Genomic DNA, 25,223 nt, shown 5'->3' on the forward strand with positions numbered 1-25,223 from the left:
AGGGTGGGAGTTTGTGTGTTATTAACCGACTCGTTTGTGTGGAAGTGTCTGTGTATGTGTTGGGTATGAGTGTGCACTCTATGCTTCTTGTGACTTGTGTTTGCTGGCTGGCGCTGCGGGCCTGAGGCTGTTACGAGACCCCCTTGACAGTCGAGCAGAGTACAGTAGAGTCAAATAGAGCCTTGTTGAAAAAAGAAATGCCAGGATCAGAGTAGAGTAGAGTTGAGTGGAGGAGGCCGAGGCCAAGCAGGGCTCAGGGTTAGACTCAAACACAACTCTGTGGCTTCTCCTTTTGGCCCAGCCAGCCAGTAACTACTATCCCAACTACAGCTGCGCCGTACTCTGTGATATAAACTTTCTGCTCTGTTTAGGCTCAGAGAAATAGCTGCAGGATTAGTGTGCGTTACATGGAAAGTTGTATATTTGACTGGAAAATTCAGTGCAGGATAAAGATTTCGTGTCACTGCTAAAATATAAAACACAGATGGGCCAGACTTAATTCTGCGAGTTCACGGAGTGGGACTAGCTCTGCTCCTCAAGTCCTCAGTTGCTAGCTGGTCTAGCGGGTCTCTGAATTAAAATTGTTATAGGAGCCCTTGTTGTGATGTGATCGCCTGCAACCGTAATGGAGAAACAGTGTGCGCCGCTCCCCTTTTGTGGCTACGCTTTTTCTCTTGGGCTCTGCTGAAATGGTGGAGGGAAAACGGACCCGAAAGCGTCCGTCTGTCTGACGTGTCAGGCTGCTGTCAGTCTCTTCAGCGTGTCCGACGTCTTAAGAAAAGCCCTGAGAAATTCAAACTGGGCTCATTATGGTCATCATCTGGAATAAAGCGCAATCATCTCCGCCACCTGTAGCAGGCTGCGGTGGAGAAAAAGACTCTTGTCGGCCTAATGGACCTGTCTGTTAAGAGTCGCAAACTCAATTCGCACACATTTACTAGAGTCATTTTTATTTTATTTTATCCCTCTCTCTTGTTTTCCCTCTCCGTCTGCACACCTGAATAAAAACATTTCCAAGCTAGAGTTAGGACTCTTATGGGGACCACAAATTGACTGTATATTGCAGCCAGGCTGTGGAGATTTATGATGAAAGTGAATAGGGATGGTGTGGGCGGGTATGCTATGCAGAGGTACATATTATGGTGACTACTTTTTGTTTTTTTTAATACTTGGAGGAGCTGAAGGCCTTGAGAGCGGTGTAGAGGAGTCAAACAACAGTTCAGAAAGACAGAGGGATTATAGCAAGGAATACAGCGCACAGAGAAAAAGAAGGGACGGGAAAGAAGAGAGGGAAATGGGTGGGAATGAAAGAGGCCATAGTCTGTGTATTGTAAATACAGTAGACTGGGGAGCACTCCATGTCCTCTTTTATTTTTTCTAGCAGCATGATTTGTTTGATTTACTCTCCATCAATCAGCGGAGGATGTATTTAAACGAACTTGAAGTACATTTGAGAAAGCCTCTTCATAGATGTGGCTGTTTGTATTCTCCTTTTACTTTCCTTGGAAGCAGACCGTGATTAAAACAGACGATATAGGCATATTGTATTTCCTAGGGGATTGGAAGGAATGCAAATGCATCATAACCATATTATACTAGTTAGGAGCGGTGTGTGTTGCCAAGCCTCTGGATACAGGAGAGAGTAGACGCAGTTACACTAAAGGGATCCGAGTCCCACAAAGAGTCAGAATCCCACAACTGCAACAACACGAAGAGGACATCTCACACCGTTGGACTATATTTGACTTTTCATAGGATACACACAGTACCAACTGCATAAAAAAAAAGCCCGGTGAAAAACTTTACGGAGAAGCCCCCCCCCCCACCACAAAAAAAAGTTTCTCTGTCTGTGTGTGTGGATGTGTGTCCGAGCGCCGCAGAATCCGTTTGGCATTTTTGTTGTGAGGGAAGCATGTTGCTGGTGGGACTTTGGCCTGCACAATCCCTCCTCTGTTAAAACAATGTGGCGGTTGTCCTGCCTAACCTAATTACTCCCTCCCGGGGGAGAAAGGCAACAGCACCAAATCCCATAGTTAGGAGCTCTGATCTGGGCCCTGCTGTAAGAAAAGGCCTCATTCATTTTAGCCTCCCTCCTTCCACCACACACACACACACACTTTCTATTTGTCTCTGCGATTGGGTTTGGCCTGGATAGAAGCTAATTATGTTCTAATATATCCTGATATTTCTCTTGATATCTGTTTTTCTTAACATTTTATTGTTGTTGTTCATTTATTGATGCTGACGACATAATTGCAACTGTTAGAAACAGTCTGCTGATGCATGTATACACTGAAAATGGACCCAGTTTGGGTGAGAATACCTGTTGTACCGACGCAATAGGTTATCTTTACCCAGTACCAATGTAAATGTTAGGTTAGTTACTCCAACTTAAATATGCTTATTTTGACTCAGTGTCAAATTTGACCTTAAAATTGCCACAATTCAATTCAATTGTGTTGTTAGTTGTACAAAGCGATGTGCATATGTATGACATATAAAACTGCAAAGGAGCAAATCTTATTTACAGTCCGTAACAAATGATGGTATGGAAGTTACAGGGGCTCAGTCTTTACCGCAGCGGCCGCCGGTTCAATTCAGACATGCGGCAGTTTGCAGCACGTTGTTCCCCCTTCTCTGTTCCTTTTCTTGAGCTGCACTGTCAATAAAGTCCTAAAAATGCCCCCAAAAAAATAATCTGACAAACAAAAACTGTCACAGTAGATCATAACAGTTAACAATTATAAACATAACACTAAACAGCCCATTGTCTTTTGGTTTTCTACTGATGGTTACTTAAAGTAAAGTTAACCCAGTATTGCGTTGGTGCTAAATTCACCCAGTGTTAGTGATATTTTTATGTTACTGTAAAGATATTTACCCATACTAAAATATGGTTATAATATAATTTAATATAACACTAACACTGGGTCAAAACAACCGTTGGCGCTACACTGACCCACAGCGATTAACCCAGGGATTTGTTTGTGTGTGTACTTAGTTTATTTTCACTTATTTAGCTTTAAGCTTTTTTTTCACTTATTTAGCGTATTATTTTGTACTTATTTAAGCTTATTTTCACTCATTTAGCCTTTCGCTTTTAGCTTTTTTAGCTCCTATAGCTTTTTAGCTTCACGCCTATCATTTGTTGTGCATCTATCGCCCTCCCTAAGCTCTCTTCTTCCATTGCTGCCCTCCGTCACTAACTGGCACTGCGTAGGGTTTTGAAAACGTTATTGCTGTTACAAGGAAGTCCGCAGAGGAAGAGGAAAAAGGGATGTGTGTGTGGGTGTGTGGGTGGGTGTGGGTGGGTACGTGTGTGTGGGTGTGGGTGTGTGGGTGCGTGCATGTGTCTGTCTGTGTGTGCGTGTGTGTGGTGGCATGTTGTGTTAGTGTCTTAATATTCCCTTAACCAACCTGTTTGGTTTTGTGTATACTGTATGTCTCTCCTCTCTCAGGAAGATTAGAAAAGCCATTGTGCGGAGGTTTGGGAAATAAAGCTCGTAGTGTATATTTGGACATTGTTGAGGTGCTGCGTTGTTGCTCTTGCCTGTTAGGGTTTAGAAGTCTATGTTTGTTTATCTGGAAAGAGAAAATTCCAATTTGTTTCCACTGAGATCAAGATTGCCTTAGCGAGGGAGACCTGCTCGCGTGTATTACAGCATTAAAAAAAAAAATGAGATTACTAAACAGCATTTATTCGCATTTTCTATATGACATTTCACATGGTTAGGTTGACTTTGTGGCCATTTTCTTTTTCAGTCTGTTTCACACTGGTACACTCGGGGCATATAAGGGAGACAGTAGTGTTTGTGTGTGTGTGTGTGTGTGTGTGTGTGTGTCTGGTCATGCAGTGTTTGTCTTAGGCCAAACTCCTTTCCTGTGGTGTGTGTGTGTGTGTGTGTGTGTGTGTGTGTGTGTGTGTGTGTGTGGGCTTGAATGTGTCCAGCTTGTGTGGACCCTGCGCCCTGTTTGTGCGGCTCGACGCTCGCCCTACGGCAGAAGCGGAAGCTCTGCTTTAACAGCATTAGCGGGGCTCTTCCTTCAGCCTCCGGCCCACTTCGTTAACCCTATCACTGTCCTTTCATTCTCCTTATTTGTGTCCATTCACTGGCCTCCATAACTTTTGTTTACACTTTATAGATTTAAGTGTTCGGTCCCAAGTTCTCAAAATTCTCTGTCTTTGTTTGCTCGTCGGGTCCTTTCAGTCTTTTTCTGTTTACTTCTAATTTATGAACCTCTCCTGTTTATTCAGCCCCGGTGCCAACTTGTGAAACCCGCCTGTCAGTGGCAGCCATGATTGACTTTCGTTTCAGTCACATTAGTAACCCCTTCGTTGCCATTTAAGCCCGCAGAAAGTTCATTAACCCCTCATTATGCCTAAACTGAGCGCTTCCACTGGCCCTAAAACTCGATTAATCTGGTTTTGAACTTGCACGCATGCATGCAACTAGGACTACAGTTGAAAATTAGCCGACTGGCTAACACTGGCGCATTTACAGAAATGTTCATTAATGTGCATTGTCCTAAAACAAATAAATAAAACTCACTTTGTAATATTTTTCCCGTACAAATTCTGCTATTATGTGACCCTGGTAGGTGGAGCATCCATCACTAAATATGTCTCTAAACATGTTTTGAAGAATGTAAATGTAATGCAAAAAGCAGTGACTAATTGCAGGAAGTTCTCCCTTTATTCTTAATACTTTCCCTTCCCCTCTTCCCTGCCCTCCCTTGCTGTTCTTTGTCTTTATTCTATTATTTATGCCAGGAGATGTCCTTCTTTATCAGGGCTCGTACAGACACATACAACCACACCTCTGTCAAATATTCGCCCCTGGTTAGTGCTTTTTTTGCTCATGGAGGGCACCAAACAAAGTACAGGCCTACAGGCTGAACCCACACGGAGCTTTTTTAGCTTCATTCAAGAGCCATACAGGCAGGACCTCGGATCGTCAGGGTTCAATTCATAACCAATGGCGATGGCTTAAGCTCAGTTACTTGGCTAATTTAAATGGGAACGTATAAAGATAAATAAAAGGATATAGACAGGAGGCCGTAAGGGGGTTGTGCACAGACGTGGAGGGTGAGACAGTGGGGGTTGTGAGTTAGGGATTGCGGCAATGCATTTGCATAAAGGGCAGGGCAGCATGCCCAATGGTGGAAAAGGTTGGCATCACGCCTTTCAGACTGGCAGAGAGGGAAGACTGGAGAGAGAGACAGAAAGAGAGAGAGAGAGAAGGGGGTGGGAGGGTATAGTCAATAGTGCATCCCTTGTTCAGAAAGAGGAGGTCCCTAGCTGTTGGCAGGAGAGCAGGCTAAATCTCTAGTTTGATTGTGTGCTAGATTGCCCCTTTATTTGTCTGATTGCAAAGCGTTCAACACTGCATTAGTAGTGGGCTTTACTTTCCTGGAGCCTTTATGCAGGAGGGAGTTTTTCTGTCTTGGCCTGCTCTGCTCTGTGATTGTGTCTCCACATATGTCTCCGAGTTTAGATTGTGTAACTGTGCAATCAGCGCATCAGCCAGCTTGGAGGGAAGTTTCTGACCTGTCTGTTGTATCAAGTCCGCGTTGGTCTCCACCTTTTATCCCCAAGCATGCGGCGAAGGTTAACGGCGCTGTTGATTTTAGCTTGATGATCATGATTCAGATGTGTTCTTCAGCATTTTACAATCTGTACATGGTGCATTTACAAATACAGCAGCCAGTGGGCCTTTTCCCTCTCGCTCAGTGTGTGTGTGTGTGTGTGTGTGTGTGTTAGGGCTGCACAATTAATAGCAATTTTAATCGAAATCGCAATATGGACTAGTGCAATATCCAAATCAATGGAATATTTTGTTAATAACAAAATATGTGTCAAACAATTCTGAATTAAGTATTGTGGTGCTGCAGAGAAGTCCCAGTCTACAAATCCTATCCTACAGAAAACATCTTTGTTTGGGACAGATTCTCGCAAAAAATCACACTATAATCATTTACATTTTTAAAATTTTAACATTTTTTAATGAAAATGAGAATAAGGATACAAAAATCATCATTCCCTCCAATATCGTGAATCATATCGCAATCGCAATATCAGTCATAATAATCGCTATTAGATATTTCCCTCATATCGAGCAGCAGTAGTGTGTGTGTGTGTGTGTGTGTGTGTGTGTCTTAGAGCCACAACAGTGCTGTTCTCCCCTCATGCCGGCTGTGGTTGTGGTGATGTCATGGTAGTGGCGAGTGAAAGGGCTGATTATTTAGCGTGGGCCTGTTATTTCTGGCCCTGGGTCCATAAGCGCTGTATATAGAGTCTTGTCGCTCCGTACATCGCTGGCCACCCGTGGTCATAACGACACTAAGAGTGTGATGCATGGTACGGCATTGTGACCACAGACGAGGGCTGGACAATATGAAGAATATCAAATATCACAATATTGATATTTACCAAATACCTTAATTGATATTGTACCGATATTGTATAGGGTTGACAATTGTTGCTTTCACAAAATATTTACACAAGGAGATTTTAGATAAATAATCATCAGTGATGTGGATATAATGACTAAGTGGGTAAAGGCAAATAATAGAACGGCTAGAACAGTCTGGTAAGTTCAGAAAATGACATCACTTTACTGTAATGCAGCCTTTAAATCCACAAAAAGACAACACTTGTGTCATATTACGATATCCAAAATCTGAAACAATATCTAGTCTAATATCACAATATTGATATAATATTGATATAATGCCCAGCCCTACCACAGACCTAATGTAGGGACATTAGCACGAGTAGAGTGATTTTTAAAATCTCTCACTGAACTTTTAAATTATAACTTGGATGCTCATTTTGTCAGCATATTAGTATTCATTTAATAATGATACCAAATGGAGAAGGATGTTATTTACTTGATAAAAAACTAAAATTATGAATTTATTTTTTGCTAAATGACGCTCAAGCTCATGATCATCACAAGACAAATTTTGTTCTAGTAGCTATCACAAGATTTCCACACGACATTCATAATATTCCCAGATGCCTGCATTCACAGTCGGAATTAATTAAAAATAAACAAATGTTTCTCAGCCAACTTTACTCACATTATGAAAGAAAAAGCCCCCTGTGATTGATATATTATTATATATGACATTATTCGATCGTTAATAGTGATGGATCAACCAGTCCGTCAGCAGCATTTCATTGTTGGAGCTGGCCGAAAGTGGACAGGGACACCAGATACATGTGCCAGGTTGTGACATGATTAATGAGACATAAAAATGTCTCCAACCGCTGCTATTTTGTGAAATATTGGATCATTTTAAAGATTATTTTTGCGTGTGGCATTTTTAGGCCTTTTATTGTTGATAGGACAGCTTAGACTTGAAAGGGGAGAGAGAAGGGGAATGACATGCAGCAAAGGGCTGCAGGTCGGAACCGAACCCGCAGCCGCTGCGTCGAGGCCTGAGCCTCTGCATATGCGCGCGCGTGCGCTCTAACAGGTGACCAAATATTGGATAATTTGACCATGCGAGAATTTTCTGGAGGGGAAATCTGTTTGGTGAAACTGCTAATAACATCTGAAACATGACAAAAGGGCCCCAGCTAGACACTGCAAGTCACCTCTTAATCTTTATCAATGCACTGTGTTTTATAACAGAGATCTTCAACAGGGGGTATAGGGTCCTCCTCTTGTAATTTGTTAAGTTTTTCCAAAAATGAAAATGTCCTAACATGAATCCAACATATTCTTATCAAATATGAATCAGCCTATTTGTGGAAAAAAAAAACATTGACGATAGGCTTACTGGCCTATAGGTGAGGAAGGCCATCCACAGACACAGTTCATCCTAAGGATTCACTCTGCCACATGTATTAGTAACATACAAACGCAATTTATAAAATCACACCAACAATTATTATTTTAATAGCTTAGTATTCTATGTACTAAAAAGGTATGTGTAAAGGCTTTAGGCCGCCCTACACGTTATTGTAGGCCCAGTTTAATATGCAACTTAATATGTAGTAGTCCCTGATCTGTCTCTCTCTCTCTCTCTCAGTTAAGGAGTCCTTGGCTTAAAAAACGTTGAAGACGAAGGATTATGTTATGTTTTTTAATTGTTAAATATGTACCTGCAAAATAACCGGTAACTGTAGCTGTCAGACAAATGTAGTAGAGTAACAAGTACAGTATTTCCCTCTGTATAAGTATAAATTGCATGAAATAGAAATACACAAATGCCACATGACACAGAGTCCCTTAAAATTGTACCTGAAATAAATAAATTAATCAAATCAATCATAAATGTATTATAAAAGAGGTCAGAAAGTGCATCATTGAACTGCTTGAAGATAATGTATTGTAATGTATGACCACGCTGTAGACGGACATACAGTATAATCTGACAGCATCTAAAAGCCTTAGGGAGTGTTAAGAAAGTGCATTTGATCTCTTCATGTCATGAACCTGAGTGGAGGGTGGAGACAAAGCAGCATTACTCATAAACTACACAAAGCTCCAACCTTAGGAACAAGTGTGCATTTTCCAATCATTGCAACCAGTACAAATAAGTATTGAGCTGCAACGATTACGATCACTCAACTATTAAATTAATCGCAAACTATTGTGGTAAATGATTAATCGTTTGAGTCATTTCTTTTTGAAAAAAAAGTAAAGGAAATTAAAATGTGAATATTTTCTAGTTTCTTATCCCCTGACAGTAAACTGAATATATTTTGAGTTGTGGACAAAACAAGACATTTGAGGACGTCCTCTTGGACTTTGGGAAACACTGATCGACATTCTAAACCATTTTCTGACATTTTATAGGCCAAACAACTAATCGATTAATCGAGAAAATACAGCTCGATCGACGATGAAAACAACCGTTAGAGTATTGATTGGGGGTGTAGGTGTCAGACAATCCGGAGGATGTTTCAAACCTCTTTTTTGGTGCAACGACACTGGTTAACTTTCAAACGGGGCGACAAACAGCAGCGTTCTGCTCGAGTGCACTGCTTTTCTCAGGCCTGAAAACACAATTGTGTTGTTTCGCCTCACTTTCGTCTTCCAGCAGTGTGTGAAAGGCTGACTTTGGCATTTCACACTCCTCTCTTTGAGAAGAGCAGTAAAGCCCTACAGCTTTGTTAGGCGGCAAGTTAACACATGAACCTGATGATGCTTTTATTTCATGCTGTGTTGAAATTCTAATTCCAAATGCAAAAGGATCTTTTCATTAGAGGGGTTGAGATGGTGTAACATCCTTCTGCTTTGAGCCTATTGATGAATCAACGGGCTTGTAATTCTCTGTGATGTGTGTCAACCACGTATCAGACTGTCTACAACAAAGACGAAGTGGCACACAGAGAAGGCTATAGGCGCTGGCTGCTTGCATACTGCTATAATGATATGATATCCCTCTTCTAGTATGATAAAATGTTTCTGATGGGTTCATAAAAAATAAATCACTTTCCGTCAAAACCAAAATAGGAATGCAGGATCAAAGAGAATAAATTTGCTAAATGCATTTCTTTGTTGCACGCCAGGCGCATCGTGTTTACCGATTACAGAGCTGCTTTTTACCAGGGTAGAAAATTAACACCTGCCACCAGCCAAATGCTGCTAAAAGCTGGCTGTGGTTTGTAAGTTTGTCTCCTCTACCAGCCACTCTGGCAGGCTCATGATTTGGATCTTGGTAGATGAAATTGTTGAACTCACCTGGGGGATTTTTTTCACCGGGTGAGTTTAAATTGTAATATTTAAAGGTCCCGTATTGTCAAAAGGAATGTAAAGTGTATTTTTGCTATATATATACAGTTTACTGTGAAAGTATCAAAATGCTCAATCCACAGAGAAATGCACACAGTCCATATTCAGAAAACATAGGTAGAAAGTGCTGTTACAGTCCTTCCCCGGCTGCAATGACAGTGGAGAGACTCCGAGAGTGCTGATCATGGATATATTATATTAACTCGATACTGGATCTCAAAATGGTGCCTATTCAGTTCAATGGAGTTGCTGGCACATACACCCAAAAAAGTTTCCAAGCTTCTGGGTTTATTTCTGTGAAATGCAACCCACAATGCACAGTAGTGTTTCTCCGGCTGGCCCCGCCCACGAGTTCCCGCTCGGCCCAGAGACTTTACATTGTGGGCCGAGCAAAAGGTTTTTAAATTGCTCTTCTCGGCTCGAGGGAAGTTTTTCAAATATAAGTAATCCATGGATTACAAATTCAGAATAGAAAGAGTGACAACCGACTTGGTTTGCAGTTGGAGGTGTCCTGGCAACAGTTTTACAGACCAGCTCTTTTACAATGGTGGCCAATGGGGAAAATCCTTTCTGGGAAGCAAGGGGGATTTTTCGTTGCAATACTGCCAGTGGCCACTGGACAAAATTGGCGGAAAGGCTGAGTGCTCCCAGACAGAGAGTCCCAGAAACCCTGACCAATCAGAGCAGACATGGGCTTTTTTTCAGGAAGCCCGCTTAAAGTGATAGGCGTTAAAACGGAGCGTTTTAGACAGAGGGTGAATACGGGTATATTCAGAAAGACAGTATGAGAAAAATAATGTGTTTTCTGAGCAGTAAAGCATGTAAACATGTTCTACTAGAAACCCAAAATACAAGTATGAACCTGTAACTGAGCATGATATGGGACCTTTAAAGAAATAAGGCAAAGGCAACAAAAAGAATACAACATCTTGGTCCAGTCAGTAGTATCCCCGTTACTCAGTCTCAGTCTGCACTGGCAGCAGTGTGAGCAGCGCTAGTCTGTTGGCTGGCACAGTGAGAAAACACTCAGTCATGGCGGCTGTGTGGTGCTGAGTCGGCCTGCCCGGGCATGGCCAGTGACTCAAGTGCGCACACACACACACACACACACACACACACAAACGCATGCACGCGTCAGTGAGACGTAAGGCGGTTCCTTCATCCAATAGAACATTCTTTCTAGACAGTGGCAGGCGGGCCGGGGGTTGAGAGTGTGTGTTTGTGTGTGCATGAATGTGTGCAAAAGCAGGTAATGTGTGTCGTGATGCATGCAGTTACACACAGGTGAGCCTTGATTTCGCAGGGAATGCACGAGCGTGGCATCAGCAGTATTGAGATCCACGTCAGTAGGCAGCCTGAATTACCACACGCTGCGTTAAGTTTGCGTGGATTATATGTTAGTGCGTTCCTCCACTCCTCTGTCCCTCCCCGCTCATCAATACTGTCATCTGCATGCAAGAAGATCTGCGCGCCCCAACATGTCTTATACATCCTCAAGCAGGAACAGATAGTTTATTAAAATCTCTATCACAAAAACAAAATAGCCTCAAGGGATTTGGTTTCTCATTGCTGTTGGAGCAGTTCTAGATGACGCGTTTCTTTTTTTCTTTTCAGCACACAAAACCCTCAGTGTTCCTCATGTGAGTTCATGTCTGCGTTGCGTAGCTCAATTTGCATTACGTTACATTACATTTCATTTAGCTGACGCTTTTATCCAAGGCGACTTCCAATAAGTGCATTCAACCATCAAGGTGCAAACTCCAAACCAAGAATCAAGTACAAGTACATTAGCTTCAAATGAGCAAAACTACAGACAGACACATAGGTGCAACATGTAAGTGAAAAATGTGCAACATATACTCTAAGTGCAATTTCTTTTCCGTTTTTAGCCATCATTTTCTTAGCTAAAGTGATTTGAAGTGCGAAAGTAATCTGTATTGATGAAACCAGGCCTCCATGTTAAAAAAAGAAAATTCAATATGTTGGTAGTTGCAAGGGGATAACCAGGAGCTCCAGAGCCAGAGGTCGGAAGGGCCCTGTTGGTTTTGCTGTGCAGCCAGGCAGTGGAGCCCCTTTTGTGGGACTGGAATGTGCCGTGCGTGCCTCTTCCTCAGCTGGTCCCCCCCCCCGCCCCCACCCCCACCCCACGGCACACGGCACACGGCCCACCCTGGGCACGTTAGCGCGCAGCCACCGCAAATTGCTTGCAGATTTTTCACACATAGTAACGTGCTGGTTTGTAAACTCAGAGAAGTGCAACCAACGGAAGGGCGCCGAGCTCCGTGGATGTTTACGCATCACTTACTCCCCACAGCGACAAAGAGTGTAGGGCCTTCTGAGGTACTTTTTTCCCACCCGGTCTTTAAAATGTAATCCTGTGTCTCTTCCTTTTAAACCATGTCTAATTATTACCAGGAATGATTACTGTGTGTGATAACAATGGAGGGTCATGCATCAGGTTCTGATTACTGTATCAAACCGCCGCGAGCTAGAGAAGACATGCTCTCTATGGCATCAGGAAACCCTTTGGTTAGTTTTGGATGAAACCAGAGAACACACCTGCCACTCGTGATATATAAACCCCCTAATGGCTATTTCTTAAGGTAGAAACTTGACTTTTGAGACCAGTTTGGAATAAAATGTTCACACCTGGAAGAATCCAAATACATTGTTTTAAAGATTTCACTCATTGGGGCCACCTTTTGCTCGCCCTGTAGAGTGTGTGCCCCATGTAGGGGCAGCGGCCCGTGTTCGAGTCCGGCCCACGGCTCTTTTGCTGCGTGTTGTCCCCCCCGTCTCTCTCTCTCCTCTTTCCTGTCTTCAAGCTGTCCTGTCAACAGTGGTGGAATGTAACTAAGTACATTTACTCAAGTACTGTACTTAAGTACAAATTTGAGGTATTTGTACTTTACTGGAGTCTTTTCTTTTCATGCCACTTTCTATTTCTACTCCGCTACATTTCAGAGAGAACTATTGTACTTTTTACCCCACTACATTGACCTGGCAGCTTTAGTTACCTTACAAATTAAGATTTTTGCACACTAAATATGATGTTTTATGATAAACTACCCAACAATATACAGGCCTACCAGTCCAGCTGAAATGATTAGTCCATTAAACACTTAGTTGATTAACTGAATTGTTTTCATCGTTTCCAGTTTCTAAAATGTATATACTTTTAATATTTTGAGTACCTATTCCTGATGATACTTACATACTTTTACTTAAGTCATATTTTTAACTTTTACTTGTTACAGAGTATTTTTTTACATTGTGGTATTAGTACTTTTACTTAAGTAAAGGATCTAAATACTTCTTCCACCACTGCCTGTCAATTAAAGGCCATAAAATAACCTTAAAAAAAGGAAAAAGATTTCACTCATGAAATGTCATGTACAAACGACTCCTACGCAAGCCTCTAGCATCTTTTCACTCTTAAGCGTATGATTGAATCTCTCCGCATCTTCTCTTTGTCTCTCCTAACCCCGTCTCCTCCTCCGCCACCTCCCCTCGCCTGCTCTGGCTCTCTGTCAGCGGTCCAAGCCGGGGTCAGAGGGAGCCGGGGTCAGAGGGAGCCGGGGTCAGGCTCTGTCCCCTCCAGGGTCAGGGACACTCGGCCGGGCAGGAGAGGACAGAGCCCAGCCCTGCAACAGCACAGAGCTGCGCTAATGAAGGGCCAGGCGGCTGCGAGCCCCCCCCCCCCCGGGTCATGCAGACCACGGTTTAATTGGTCTAGTGAGATGCAGCGTAGCCTCGGCGAGGTCAGCTACCACAGGGCAGAGCAAACAGACAAAGCAGGGCCGAGAGGCCTACTGCTGGGCATTATGGGTCAGAAAGAGGAAGAGACTTTTATCACTGGCTGAGTTTGTTGAACTTTTCTTAGGTTAAAGATATTGTTACTGTGTAGGTGATCATATTAGAAAAACCCTATTCTCTGCATTCAAAAAGGGTTGAAATTATTTACATGAAACCTTTCAATGTTGGTTGGAAAACAAAACATTCAAGCCAAGGATTTATCATAACAAAAAAAAGAAATGTTACTGTGCCAGAGTTATGATTTTTTTTTGGCTAGGATTTGGACTTTAGAGCAAAGCTCACTCTTACCTCCATTGTTTCTTTGACTGTCAGATGAGGTTTCCTGAATAAAAACCAAACAGATACTTCAGACTGCTCTGTCATTTTAATCTCATGCATTTTTACTTGCCCTAATTTTACATTTGCATTTCTGTAGAGATATTTACTTTGTAAGCAGGCAGGACGGCCTCCTGCGGGTTTATTAAGGCTTCATATTTATTCATCTATTTGCACCATTGCAGTATTTTCAAACAACATATATACAAACGTGTAAAAAAAATAGAATGAGTATATATATATATATATATATACACACATATATTGACAGTGGCTGAGAAAAATAGATCCATCAAATTCTGATTAACATTATTAGTCCTATAAATTCAATGAAAATATTGTTTCTAGATCTGATTTTGATTTATAAACCGATGGAAATTATTGAGCATTTAATAATAGCAAACAATAAAATGGGATAATTTTAAGGGTATTCATGCGAAGTGAAAAAAACAAAAAACAAAAACAAAATAGTAAATATTGTTAACGATAGACCCTCGTCTGTCGACATGCAGAGGCTCTTACAGGCACACTAATGAATCAAACTGTGGGGTTGTTCAGAGTAAAGAGTCTTTTCTCTCCTCACTGAAAGAGTTAATCTGAAGTTGGCAGCCAACTCCACAGTCTCGGTCAGACGTGCGGAGAATAAAAAAATAAAGGACTGTAAAATCATTTCTTTTATCTTGTCATAGACTGTTGAAATTCAGCTGCAGCAACATTTGAAATTGAAATCGACGCTTTGCAATGGAAATGGGGCTTAAATATCAATAGTAATCAAAATATCCTAACAGCACACATTTAGGGCCCATTTACGCATATTTAGGTTTATTCATTTTAAATAGGCATTTTTAATGAAAACAAATCTGATTTAGAGAATAAAACAAGGTCCAGGCTTTATTTCATATTTTCATTAGCAGCTGGCCTAATCCGGGTCATTCAGGGCCTCATAGGAAAACCATTTACTCGACACAGACAAAATGTTCACATACATATTTCCATGTGTTCCATACGTTTGATTGACGTCGGGTTTTAGTAACGATGTAACACAAATGTGTCGCATGCGGGAATGCCAGCCCGTCTTTTTCCCAGCTTTTTTTCATTTCCATGTTATTCCTGATGTTTTATCGATGTTCCTATGATAAGATAAATACAGGGGGGAAAACAAGAAGTGATGGTGCATTATTAATTGTTTTGGCTGAGGTTTTCGACGTATTAACGGAGACTGGATATTTGAGGGAACTAGCCAGAGAAACATGTTGGTGGAAAATAAAAAAAAATAAAAAAAACCAGGACTTTAATTGGCTGAATGTCGGGTCTATTAAGAGAAACTCACACAGGACTAGTTTGTCATTTTATTTTATTTTATTTTTAGGCCTGAAATGTGACCCATGATGCATCACGTGCCGACTTTTGTTTTTGGGGACTTTTAAGGCGAAGAGATAAAACAACCGGAAATGGGAACTTAATATTCACGCCGCTTTCATTGCTGTAAAAATATATCAAGAAGAAAAGCACCGACTGCTAATTAATAATAAGCCCGAATTTAGGCTGAAGGCCACGCGCGTTTGGCCTTAATTTAATTTCCAGGTAAGGAGATTAAGCGAGAGACACCTTCCATAATGGGTTTATGTCGTTTCGATAACCTAAATAAAATAGGCGTACATTTCAGTACTGAGCATTATACAGGCCTAGTGTGGCGCAGCTGATAGCGGAGACAAGCGAAGCTAACAGTAGCGCTCACCCACCGAGGACGCTTTGAATGATGGGTTTTCTCCCTCCACATTTGGCAGTTGGAAAGAATCTGCATAACAGTTATTCCTGGATGTGTAATTCCTTCTTTTTTTCAGCCCCATGGAAGGCAAATAGTATAGCTAAGGAAAGTGACTTAAACCCCCTTGTAGTCAAATTCCAGTGACATTTGAATGGTGGTTTATTTGCATTTTGGCAGGGTCACCCAGAAAGACTTAATTTTTTTTTTACTGAAAAGCAGATCTCACATGAAGCACATTCAAGTGCCTGTTAACTTTCATGATTTTTTGTTTTTTTCGAATTGCAGGTGGTGATGGGAACATAAAATGTATTTAACTCGGATGCCATATTTCTCTCTGTCTCTCACACACACACACACACACACAGACACAGACAGACACAGAGACACACAAAGACACACACACACACAATGAAACGTGTGAATCCCTTGGCTTCCTTTGTTGCTTTATCTAACCGCGGTCAATGGCACACAAAGCGAGCGGGATGAATGCGGAGGTGTGTTGTCCTCCATCGTGTTAACAGATGATGGCTGAGAGGCTGTCTGTTTCATTAGTCTGATGGCTGGAAGATGAAGCTGAAAGGCATTGCTGTGTGCCATGCGAGCCGAGGTCCTGATGTTTATTGGTGAGAGAGTGGTGGTGGTGGTGGTGGTGATATTGTGTTTGAGGGCCTCTACCTTTTTGTTTGCATAATGCAGTGTTTCTCTGGTTAAATGAGAACGCCAATAACCTCTGTCATTATTTAAAGATTAACACTTGTGTTTGGAGTTGGCAGAGTCTGTGCCCTTTTTTTTGGGCAATGTGACTGCACCGAGTAAGGGAGAGACCTTTTATTAATTCCAATTTGTGAACACAGCTCAAATATTGGATTTAGAAGCTGGAGATTCCATTGTCGGTTAATCTGTCGATTACTGTCTTGATTAATCATTTTGTCTTGAAATTGCCAGACAGCTGAGAGCCCAAGGTGACGTATTTGAATGGTTTGGTCTGACCCCCCCCCTCCAAAACTCCAAATACTCACTTTGGTATTTTCAAGCTTTATTCATAACCTTCATGTAAACCCATTTTTGTAGCATGTCTATTCATTCTGTTGAAATCCAGTGTTTCTGCACAGTTGCAGATGAAGTTAAGGCTACAGTAATATTATCAGTAATTTGCTATTTGTGGAATTATTTGTCGGCGGTGGCTGCTAGGGGTGTGCAAAAAAATATCGCGAATCAAGCTCTACCGATTCACAATCGATTTCATAGAATTCCAAAAATGGATTCATATTTTTAATTTAATTTTTGTGAATCGTTTTTTTTTATCAAATCGATTTTGAAATCAAATCTTGAGCCTGTAAATTGATATCAAATCGTGACATTTTCTGAGAGTGCACCCCTAGTGGTTGTGTATTGTTTCCGACTTGTGTGAGCCAAACATTTCCGATAACCCCAGAGCGTTGTTCCTGTTGTGCGTTCTGTTCCGTAACGCGTGGTTTTGCTATAAGCCTTAGGGAGTGTTTCATTATTGTATGCCCTTATTGGATTAGCCTGCTGCCTACATGTATTTATGTTGACAAAAGCGACGAGTTATATTCATTGCGCAAAGTTGATTTAATAAAAAAAACTCATGTATTTTCTTTTTTTTTGAGGATTTCTTTTTTTTTTTTTTTAGGTTGATGACGTCAAAAAATGACAGATATAAGAAGCTTCTTTCGAAAAACCTCGAAGCTTTGGATGTAAAAAAAATTAAAAGATTTGCTTAAAAAGGATTAGTCGATAATCCAAATAGTTGCAGGTTAATTTGTCTGTAGATTGACTAATGGATTAAGTGACTATTATTTAGGGCTGGGCAACATATCAATATTATATCGACATCGATATATGAGGCTAGATATCTTATCACTTTTTGGATATCGTAATATCGTGATATGACACGTACGTGTTGTCTTTTCCTGGCATTTAAAGGCTGAAGTGATGTCAGTGGAGTGATGTCATTTCTTACCGGACATACTTACTGTTTTATAATTTGCCGTGGTATCCACATTATTGGTGATTATTTACCAAAACTCTGGTTGTGTAAATATTTAGTGAAAGCACCAATAGTCAACCCTTCAATATCGCTACAATATCGACGTCGATGTATTTGGTCAAAAATATCGTGATTATTTGATTTTCTCCATATCGCCCAGCTCTGCTATTATTTTATTTCTGTTTAATGTTTGTTTGCGTATGTATGCACCATTCACCGAGGCAAATTCCACGCAGGTGTAACTTACTGTGGCAATAATGTAATAAATGAGCCATTTTCTGATTCTGACTAATGGTTTCCGCTCTGCACACGGTCCTAGCTGTCCTAGGTGATGTTGCTTGGGATTGTTGCCTTGGTTTCTAGCATTGACCGAGCACATGAACTAGGGCTGATGAAATAGCGATTGTTTTGACTGATCTTGCGATATATGTGATATGATTCCTGATATTGGAGGGAATGATCATTTTTGTATTGTTGTTCTCATTTTCATTGAAAAATGGAAACGATTATAGTGTGATTTTAATGCGAGAGGATCTGTACCAAACAGTAAAAATGGAAACGATTATAGTGTGATTTTAATGCGAGAGGATCTGTACCAAACAGTAGTCTGTAGGATAGGATTTGTAGGCCGGGACGTCTCTGCAGCACCACAATACTTCATTTCAGAATGGTTTGACACACATTTTGCGCCCTGCGATTTGGATAACGCACTAGTCGCTATTGCAATTTCGATAACATTTGCAATTAATCGTGCAGCTCTAACGTGAACTCGCATATGATTTCTGTATTGGGGCGAATTGTCCTCCTTTTTTTTTTTTTTTTTTTTTTTTTTTTTTTTTTTTTTTTTGTTCGGAGTCCCAATCCTCAGTTCCCAGAGCCGGTGTTTCCGCAGCACTCCTGCCGTCAGACTCGCTGTCCGCGGAGCAGGTGCACCCCTGAATGATGTGCTGTCACGATGAGGCGACATGGCAGCCGTCGCCACTCACCGACCCAGCGCCAAATTCAGCAAAGCAAATTTGGGGAATTTTCGTGGGAGACGTTACACTTAACACTCCAGCTGACCATTTATCTGCTGCTTTCAGTGCTGCGCCATACAACTGAGGCACATTCAGTTTCCCCTGCCTGCCTGCCAGCCACCTTCCCCTTGAAATTCTGTAACCATTTCAGTATTCTGCCTCTAAATCATCCCGTCATTGATTTGTGTGTGTGTGTGTGTGTGTGTGTGTGTGTGTGTGTGTGTGTGTGTGTGTGCAGTCAGAGGAGTGTGGCTGCCTGGGTTTGTTTCTCCCTCTTTGTTTGCTGTGGTAAACCCATGAGCAGCTGCCGGTGGTGGGGTCTGGTGGGATTCTGAAGCTGTGTGTCCTCTCTTTGCCATCCTCTGCCAAGGTGGCATTATGCAAGCAGAGCGAGGGGTAGAGAGAGAGAGAGAGAGAGAGAGAGACAGAGGAGGGCGGGGGTTCGTGTGTGGGGGTGGACGGGGGTGAGGGAGACGAGGCGATGGCGGCCATAGCAAAGATGGAGGCAGGCTGAGGGCTGCGGCGATTGGTGCGGGAGAAGACTTGCTCCCTTGAACTTTGCCTCGGTGTCAGGGTGGAACTTGTCGATTTGGCAAATTGTGCAGCGTCGGACAAGGCTGCGCGCTCTCTTACACTCCCACCTGCTCGCTCTCTCTCTCTCTCTCTCTCTCTCTCTCCTGCGCGCTCTCTCTCTCTCTCTCTCCTGCGCGCTCTCCCTCTCATTGCCACTACAACCCCCTCTCCTCTTTCTCTCTTCCCTCCCTTTCAGCTCTTGAAGCTAACGCATTGGCTGGGCTACAGGCGTCTTGTTGCCAAATAGGTGGGCCCTACTCGCGCTGGCAAAGGCTCAAGCAATGGTTAGGGAAAGAACGCGGAGAGGACGAGAGACGGCGAGCGAGAAACGGAGAGAGAAAGAGAGAGAGTTGGAGAGAAAAGGGGAAAAAAGAAGCAGCACTCGGCTTTGCCAGCGGTCGTATGCGCCCGTCCAACATTGATTCGGCTCTCTATTTTTTTTTTTTTTCTATTCTGTGCTCTACTCTCCCTGGCCCCCCATCTGTGTGAGTGAGTGTGTGAGTGTGTGTGTGTGTGTGTGTGTGTGTGTGTGAGTCTTGCGCCGGGCCCAGGGATCAGAACAGACACCACCACCACTTACACTTCTTTGCCAAGGATTTTTTTTTTTTTTTGGAAAGCACAAAGGACTGTTTATTTTAAGTGCATCTATCCCCGTTGTTGAAGTTTTTCTAACAGTGCAATACTGTTAACATTTCTATTTTTATTTGACAATTTTTTTGCTACAAGTTTTTAATCTCTTTTTTTTTTTTTTTTTGGGTCATTTTTTGGCTTTTGTGTAATGATTTGCCGGCCGTGGTCCGGCTCTAGTGAATTTTGTCCTTCCTAAAATCTTGGGGTTTTGATTTTTTTAAACTTTGGCCCACTGTTTTTAGTGAGCAGCATATTCTGCTAATTCTTTTTTTTTTTTTTTTTTTTTTTTTTTTTTTTTAACCCCCCCCCCCTACCACCACCACCTCCCCACCATCAAGTTTTTTTTTCATCTACTAATTCTCCACACCCTGCCAAACCAGTGCTTGCTTTACATTTTGGAGCGCGGGAGGAAAAAAAAAACAAAAAAACAAAACTGGTGCAAGGAGATTTTTTTTTTTTTTTTTTTTTTTTCACTTTAAACGCTGTGCCAAATTTATGATGAGAGTGCAAAATGGTAACTACCAGGCCGTCTGTCTTCCTCTAGCAGTGTGGTTTTCTGTGGTGATTTCTGTCTGCTTTCAGTTTGTTGTGGAAATGTGAGTCTGGTTGGAGCTCCCCTTGCATGGTAGCAGAGATAGGAAATGGTATGGCTGATCTTTTAGCTGCACATTTCAACAGTGGTCTTGTGGCGGCAAAGCTTGGCGGTGGTGAGCGACCGGTGTGTGGCAACCCTGGCACAGGAACGCTGTGGCGAGATCTGGGCTTTGTCGCCCAGAGATATGTAGTGAAGGTATTATGGTGCAGCAGAATAACTTTTTCTTTTCGCAGCAGAAAAACTGGGAGCGCGACTTGGCTCAGCTTTTCAGTTGCTGTTGGATTACTATTCATGTGTTTTTATATGTGTTGTATTGAATGTTTTTGCTGTTTTATTTATGAAAAGGAGGCTTTGCATTATACCTTTTGCATTCTACAGTTAAGATCAATTTTCGTGTTTTATTGCTGCATATTTATTTATATTTGATGTGATTGGTAAATAATAACATTTATTTGAATAGATATTTTAGTAAACTGTAATTAGATTTTAAATTACCTGTAGTTACAACAATTGTAATTTTAACAATATAATCACTATTATCATATATTTTGTAACTTTTTTACTCTATTGCCTCTTTTTCATTTAAAATTGTCTAATTTGTTTACCAGCTTCTTTTTTTTTTTTTTTTTCTTCAAGATTTGCATGCTCTCTTTCAAACTGAAAAGCCCTTTCTGTCCATTCTCCTAACGCCTCGTCTCTCTCTGTCGTCAGGATGAATTTCATCCCTTCATTGAGGCCCTCCTCCCCCATGTCCGTGCCTTCTCCTACACCTGGTTCAACCTGCAGGCCCGCAAGCGCAAGTACTTCAAGAAGCACGAGAAGAGGATGACCAAGGACGAAGAGCGCGCGGTGAAGGACGAGCTGCTGGGCGAGAAGCCGGAGATCAAGCAGAAATGGGCCTCGCGCCTGCTGGCCAAGCTCCGCAAGGACATCCGCCCCGAGTTCCGCGAGGACTTTGTGCTCACCATCACGGGGAAGAAGGCGCCCTGCTGCGTGCTGTCCAACCCCGACCAGAAGGGCAAGATCCGCCGCATCGACTGCCTCCGCCAGGCCGACAAGGTGTGGCGGCTGGACCTGGTCATGGTCATCTTGTTCAAGGGCAGCCCCCTGGAGAGCACGGACGGCGAGCGGCTGGTCAAGTCGCCCCAGTGCTCCAACCACGGCCTGTGTGTCCAGCCGCACCACATCGGAGTGACAGTCAAGGAGCTGGACCTCTACCTGGCCTACTTCGTCCACACACCAGGTATGTGTGGTTACTCTGTAGTCGCCTACGTCACACACACACACACACACACACACACACACACACACACACACACACACTAGTGTGACTTTTGTTAATTTATACACAAAAACCGAGGTCAGTATGTGAAGCTATTAGGGTGTATACATACACAGAGGAATGTGATGTTACTTTAGTCGCCTACGTCTCTCTCTCTCACACACACACACACACACACACCCCAACTAGTATGAATTTTATTAATTCATACACACACAGAGGTCAGTATGTGATGCTATTAGGGGTGGATTGATACATCGGTGTGGATCGAATCGATATATATCGACAACGATCCAATGTTATCGATGCAAAGTGAAAATAGCCATACATAGCGTCATCTTTAACATGCGCCTTGATTTTGAAATTCCCACTTTTATACTTATTCTGTTTATTAAAAAGTGTAGTTTGTTTTTAATTTAAATGTCTAGGGAAGCTTAGTAAAGAAATTGACTGATCATATTTTAGTTGCTTTTTGTAAATGTATATAAATGGACCTGATATTGTCTCGTATCTGTCACAGGCCCCTGAATTGAATGGAATCCAAGTCGTATCATGGCAGACTTTGTTATACCAGGAAACATTGTATCGTCGTCGATATAATATCGTTTCGGGGTAAAACGGGTGACTTACACCCCTGTTTGCCATGTGAGTCACAGATTAGACCCTGCCCCTCACTATGTACACAGCTGAGCCAATGCCAGGCTTTGATAAACCCCATCAGAACTAAGACAACTTGACATTTAAAGGGACAGTCTGTGCAACATAATCTTAAAAAAAAAGAAATGTGTGTGAGATAGATGTTTCTATCTGGTTTAAAGAGATTCTGAGAATTTGACAGTCGGGCTTAAAACCTGTGTTTACCTAGAGATATGTTTGCGTTGGTACATTTGTTCAAGTATTTGTGGGCAAATTTGTCTAAATCCAAATGTGCATGTTTCCCGGTGCCATGTGTAAACAAAAGCATCTGCGAATGTGTGTGTCTGTGTGTGTCTGTGTGTGTCTGTGTGTGTGTGTGTGTGTGTCCGTTTGTCATGTGTCCGTAATCCCTGTGTATGTTATTGTGAGATTGGTGGGTGGGTGTGGTGTTCTGGAGAGGACCGTGACAGCTGGCCCAGTCCCAGGTAGTTTAGGAGGCAGCGAGAGTCAGCCTGTCTGCAGCGTCAGCCGCCTCAGCCTGCACACACGCAAAAGTGGACACACTCGCATGCTGACACACACAGGGGTTGAGACTTTTTTTTTTTTTTTTTTTTTTTTTTTTTTTTGTTTATGGCAGCGTGGCTCTGTCTCTTGTTTGTTTAGGAGATGTTTTATTCCATTTCTCCATATTTGGCACATGCGTTTCCTGCTGTGACCATGAAGTTGTAATAGTAATAGTGTTAAAAAACATTTTAGTGTACTGTGCACAGACCTGGATGTATTCTCTAAAGGCAGTTTGTGAAATCTAATAGTGGGAATGTTTTAGTTTTTTGCTTAATTTTAGCCAGGATTATTCTTTTGTCTTCCTAAATAGCAATAGTAAAATGTTATAATATATTTAAATTATAAACTACTATAATTAAAAACTTGAATGCTTTTGCAATAACAAGGAAAGGCACACTTCTTCGTAAGTGTAAAACAATACGACTATGCTTTGTTTTGAAGTCATTTTAAGCGATTCAAATTCTCAATGAATGACCTGCCTGGTATCATTGCCGTGGTCATGGGAGCACAGAGCTAATCCACTTTCTCTGCAGCAAATTGAAATCATGAACAGCTTCACGTTTTTGGTGGTGGGCAGATGTCATGGGATGTCTGGATATGAGGCTAGATATCGTCTTACACGACACGTGTTGTCTTTTTCCTGCTTTTAAACGCTGCGTTACAGTAAAGCGATGTCATTTTCTGAACTGTCCAGACTGTTCTAGCTGCATCCACATTATTGATTATTTATCAAAAATCTCATTGTGTAGATATTTTTTGTCAAAGCACCAATTGTCAACCCTACCATATCTATACTGAGGTATTGGTTCAACAATATCGTAATATTTCCGTGTCGCTCAGCTCTACCTCTATGGGACTTATTAGTGTCATTTTAACGTATTTATAATCGAAGCCCAGCTGTACCGCAAATACTTCAAATGTTGTGTGACTACACTATGAGCAGTATTGGTTTACGATTTGATTCAATGTGCATATGTGTTTTGTATGGCGTTTCATCGTGATGCTACGGCCCGGTCGTCTTGTTTCCAGGATTCAGGTGTTTGCAGGTGGAGTCGGTCAGGTGTTTCCTTTTCTCCTCCATTAACTAGTCTCCCGGGGTCTCCAGTAAAGGGCTCTCTTACCACAGGCATACAGTTACAGGACCTTCATTCTTCTCGTTGGCAAGGCGAGGGCCAGCGTTCCTCTGTGACAGAGTACCCCATGCCAGGCTCCTTTCAGCCCAGTGTGTAACTCTGCTTGAGTTTGCGGGGCCTCCGTGAGCGCCTCTTCCTGTTCCACAATGCGCCGTGGCGAACCGCGGCTCAGATTAGCTCCCAGCGCAGCCTGGTGCCCCTTTTGGAGTAAAGCCTTTCTTTTTTTTTTTTTTTTTTTTTTTTTAACTCTGTGCCAGAATCCAGCAGCCACTCACCCCTCATATGAACACTCAGTCGCCTTCATCTTGCTGATTTGTGCGCGGTAGCACGTCACATTTGTATGTTTTTGTACACGTACGAGCATCCTTATAGAAATCGCTTTCAAATATGTCGTCCAGTCCAGAGCACAAGGTTCCGTTTATTGGCTATAAGCATGTGTTGAAACTGGAAAAAGGCTTGTGTGCCATCATGAATGAAGTAGTGGCATTTATTTATTTATTTGTTTTTGTCTTTCCTGCTCGCTTAAAAAGCCGACCTGCTGTGTGCTGACGAAGTCCGCTGCTGTGGGAGGGAGAAGGTTTGTGATCGTGCTCAGCTTTTCTTTTCTTTTTTTTTTTTTTTTTCCACAGCACCCTCTCATGCAGTCTGTGCAGCACCTGGCACATACGACTAGAATGGAACCGAGGAAACATTAGGAAACGGCTAAAAAAAAACAAAAAAAAATACCCTCCACTTGTATAAACTGGAATTGCTCTGTTTTCCAGGAGGCTGTCTGGGGTTAACCAGAGTTTAGAGAAGGACAGGCAGACAGTGGCTCCATTCTAACCTTTGGGGTGGCAGCGTTACAGTTGTATTCTTAGCTCCCCGTCCCAGGGTGTCTGTGTCTTGCGGAAGCTATCAGTTGCCAGGGCCTGATGATTGGACCGCGGCCGTGTCACCGGCCTGTTTTCCGCCGCGGCGGTTTTTTTTTCAACTGTCTTGTCCCTCTGATGTCACTGTCGCCAGCTGCGGGGGGGGTCTGCTTTCAAGCGGCGTGATTGACAGAACAGGAGATCCACCACGTCTAACCCCCTCCTCTGTTTCGGCTTCTCTCCAGTACAGTATGTGTCTCTGCTTTTGTCCAATTATAGACTTG

The 25,223-nt window shown here is 42.3% G+C and overlaps 1 protein-coding gene across 10 annotated transcripts in view; it reads left to right on the plus strand.

The window, feature by feature from the left end:
- The window catches only part of nfixb (nuclear factor I/Xb), a 164,387-nt gene that overhangs the window by 31,574 nt on the left and 107,590 nt on the right, over nucleotides 1-25,223 (plus strand). For 8 of the 10 annotated variants that reach the window (XM_028600545.1, XM_028600536.1, XM_028600540.1 and 5 more), the window contains one exon: nucleotides 21,185-21,716. In XM_028600545.1, the coding sequence (XP_028456346.1) occupies nucleotides 21,185-21,716 (532 nt within the window). Of the gene's footprint in view, nucleotides 1-15,308; nucleotides 15,465-20,339; nucleotides 20,393-21,184; nucleotides 21,717-25,223 lie in introns of those variants that run through there. The other 2 variants (XM_028600544.1, XM_028600541.1) reach the window with 2 other exon arrangements.

The sequence above is a fragment of the Perca flavescens genome, chromosome 15, assembly GCF_004354835.1.
Source record: "Perca flavescens isolate YP-PL-M2 chromosome 15, PFLA_1.0, whole genome shotgun sequence".
NCBI classification, from domain to species: Eukaryota; Metazoa; Chordata; class Actinopteri; order Perciformes; family Percidae; genus Perca; species Perca flavescens.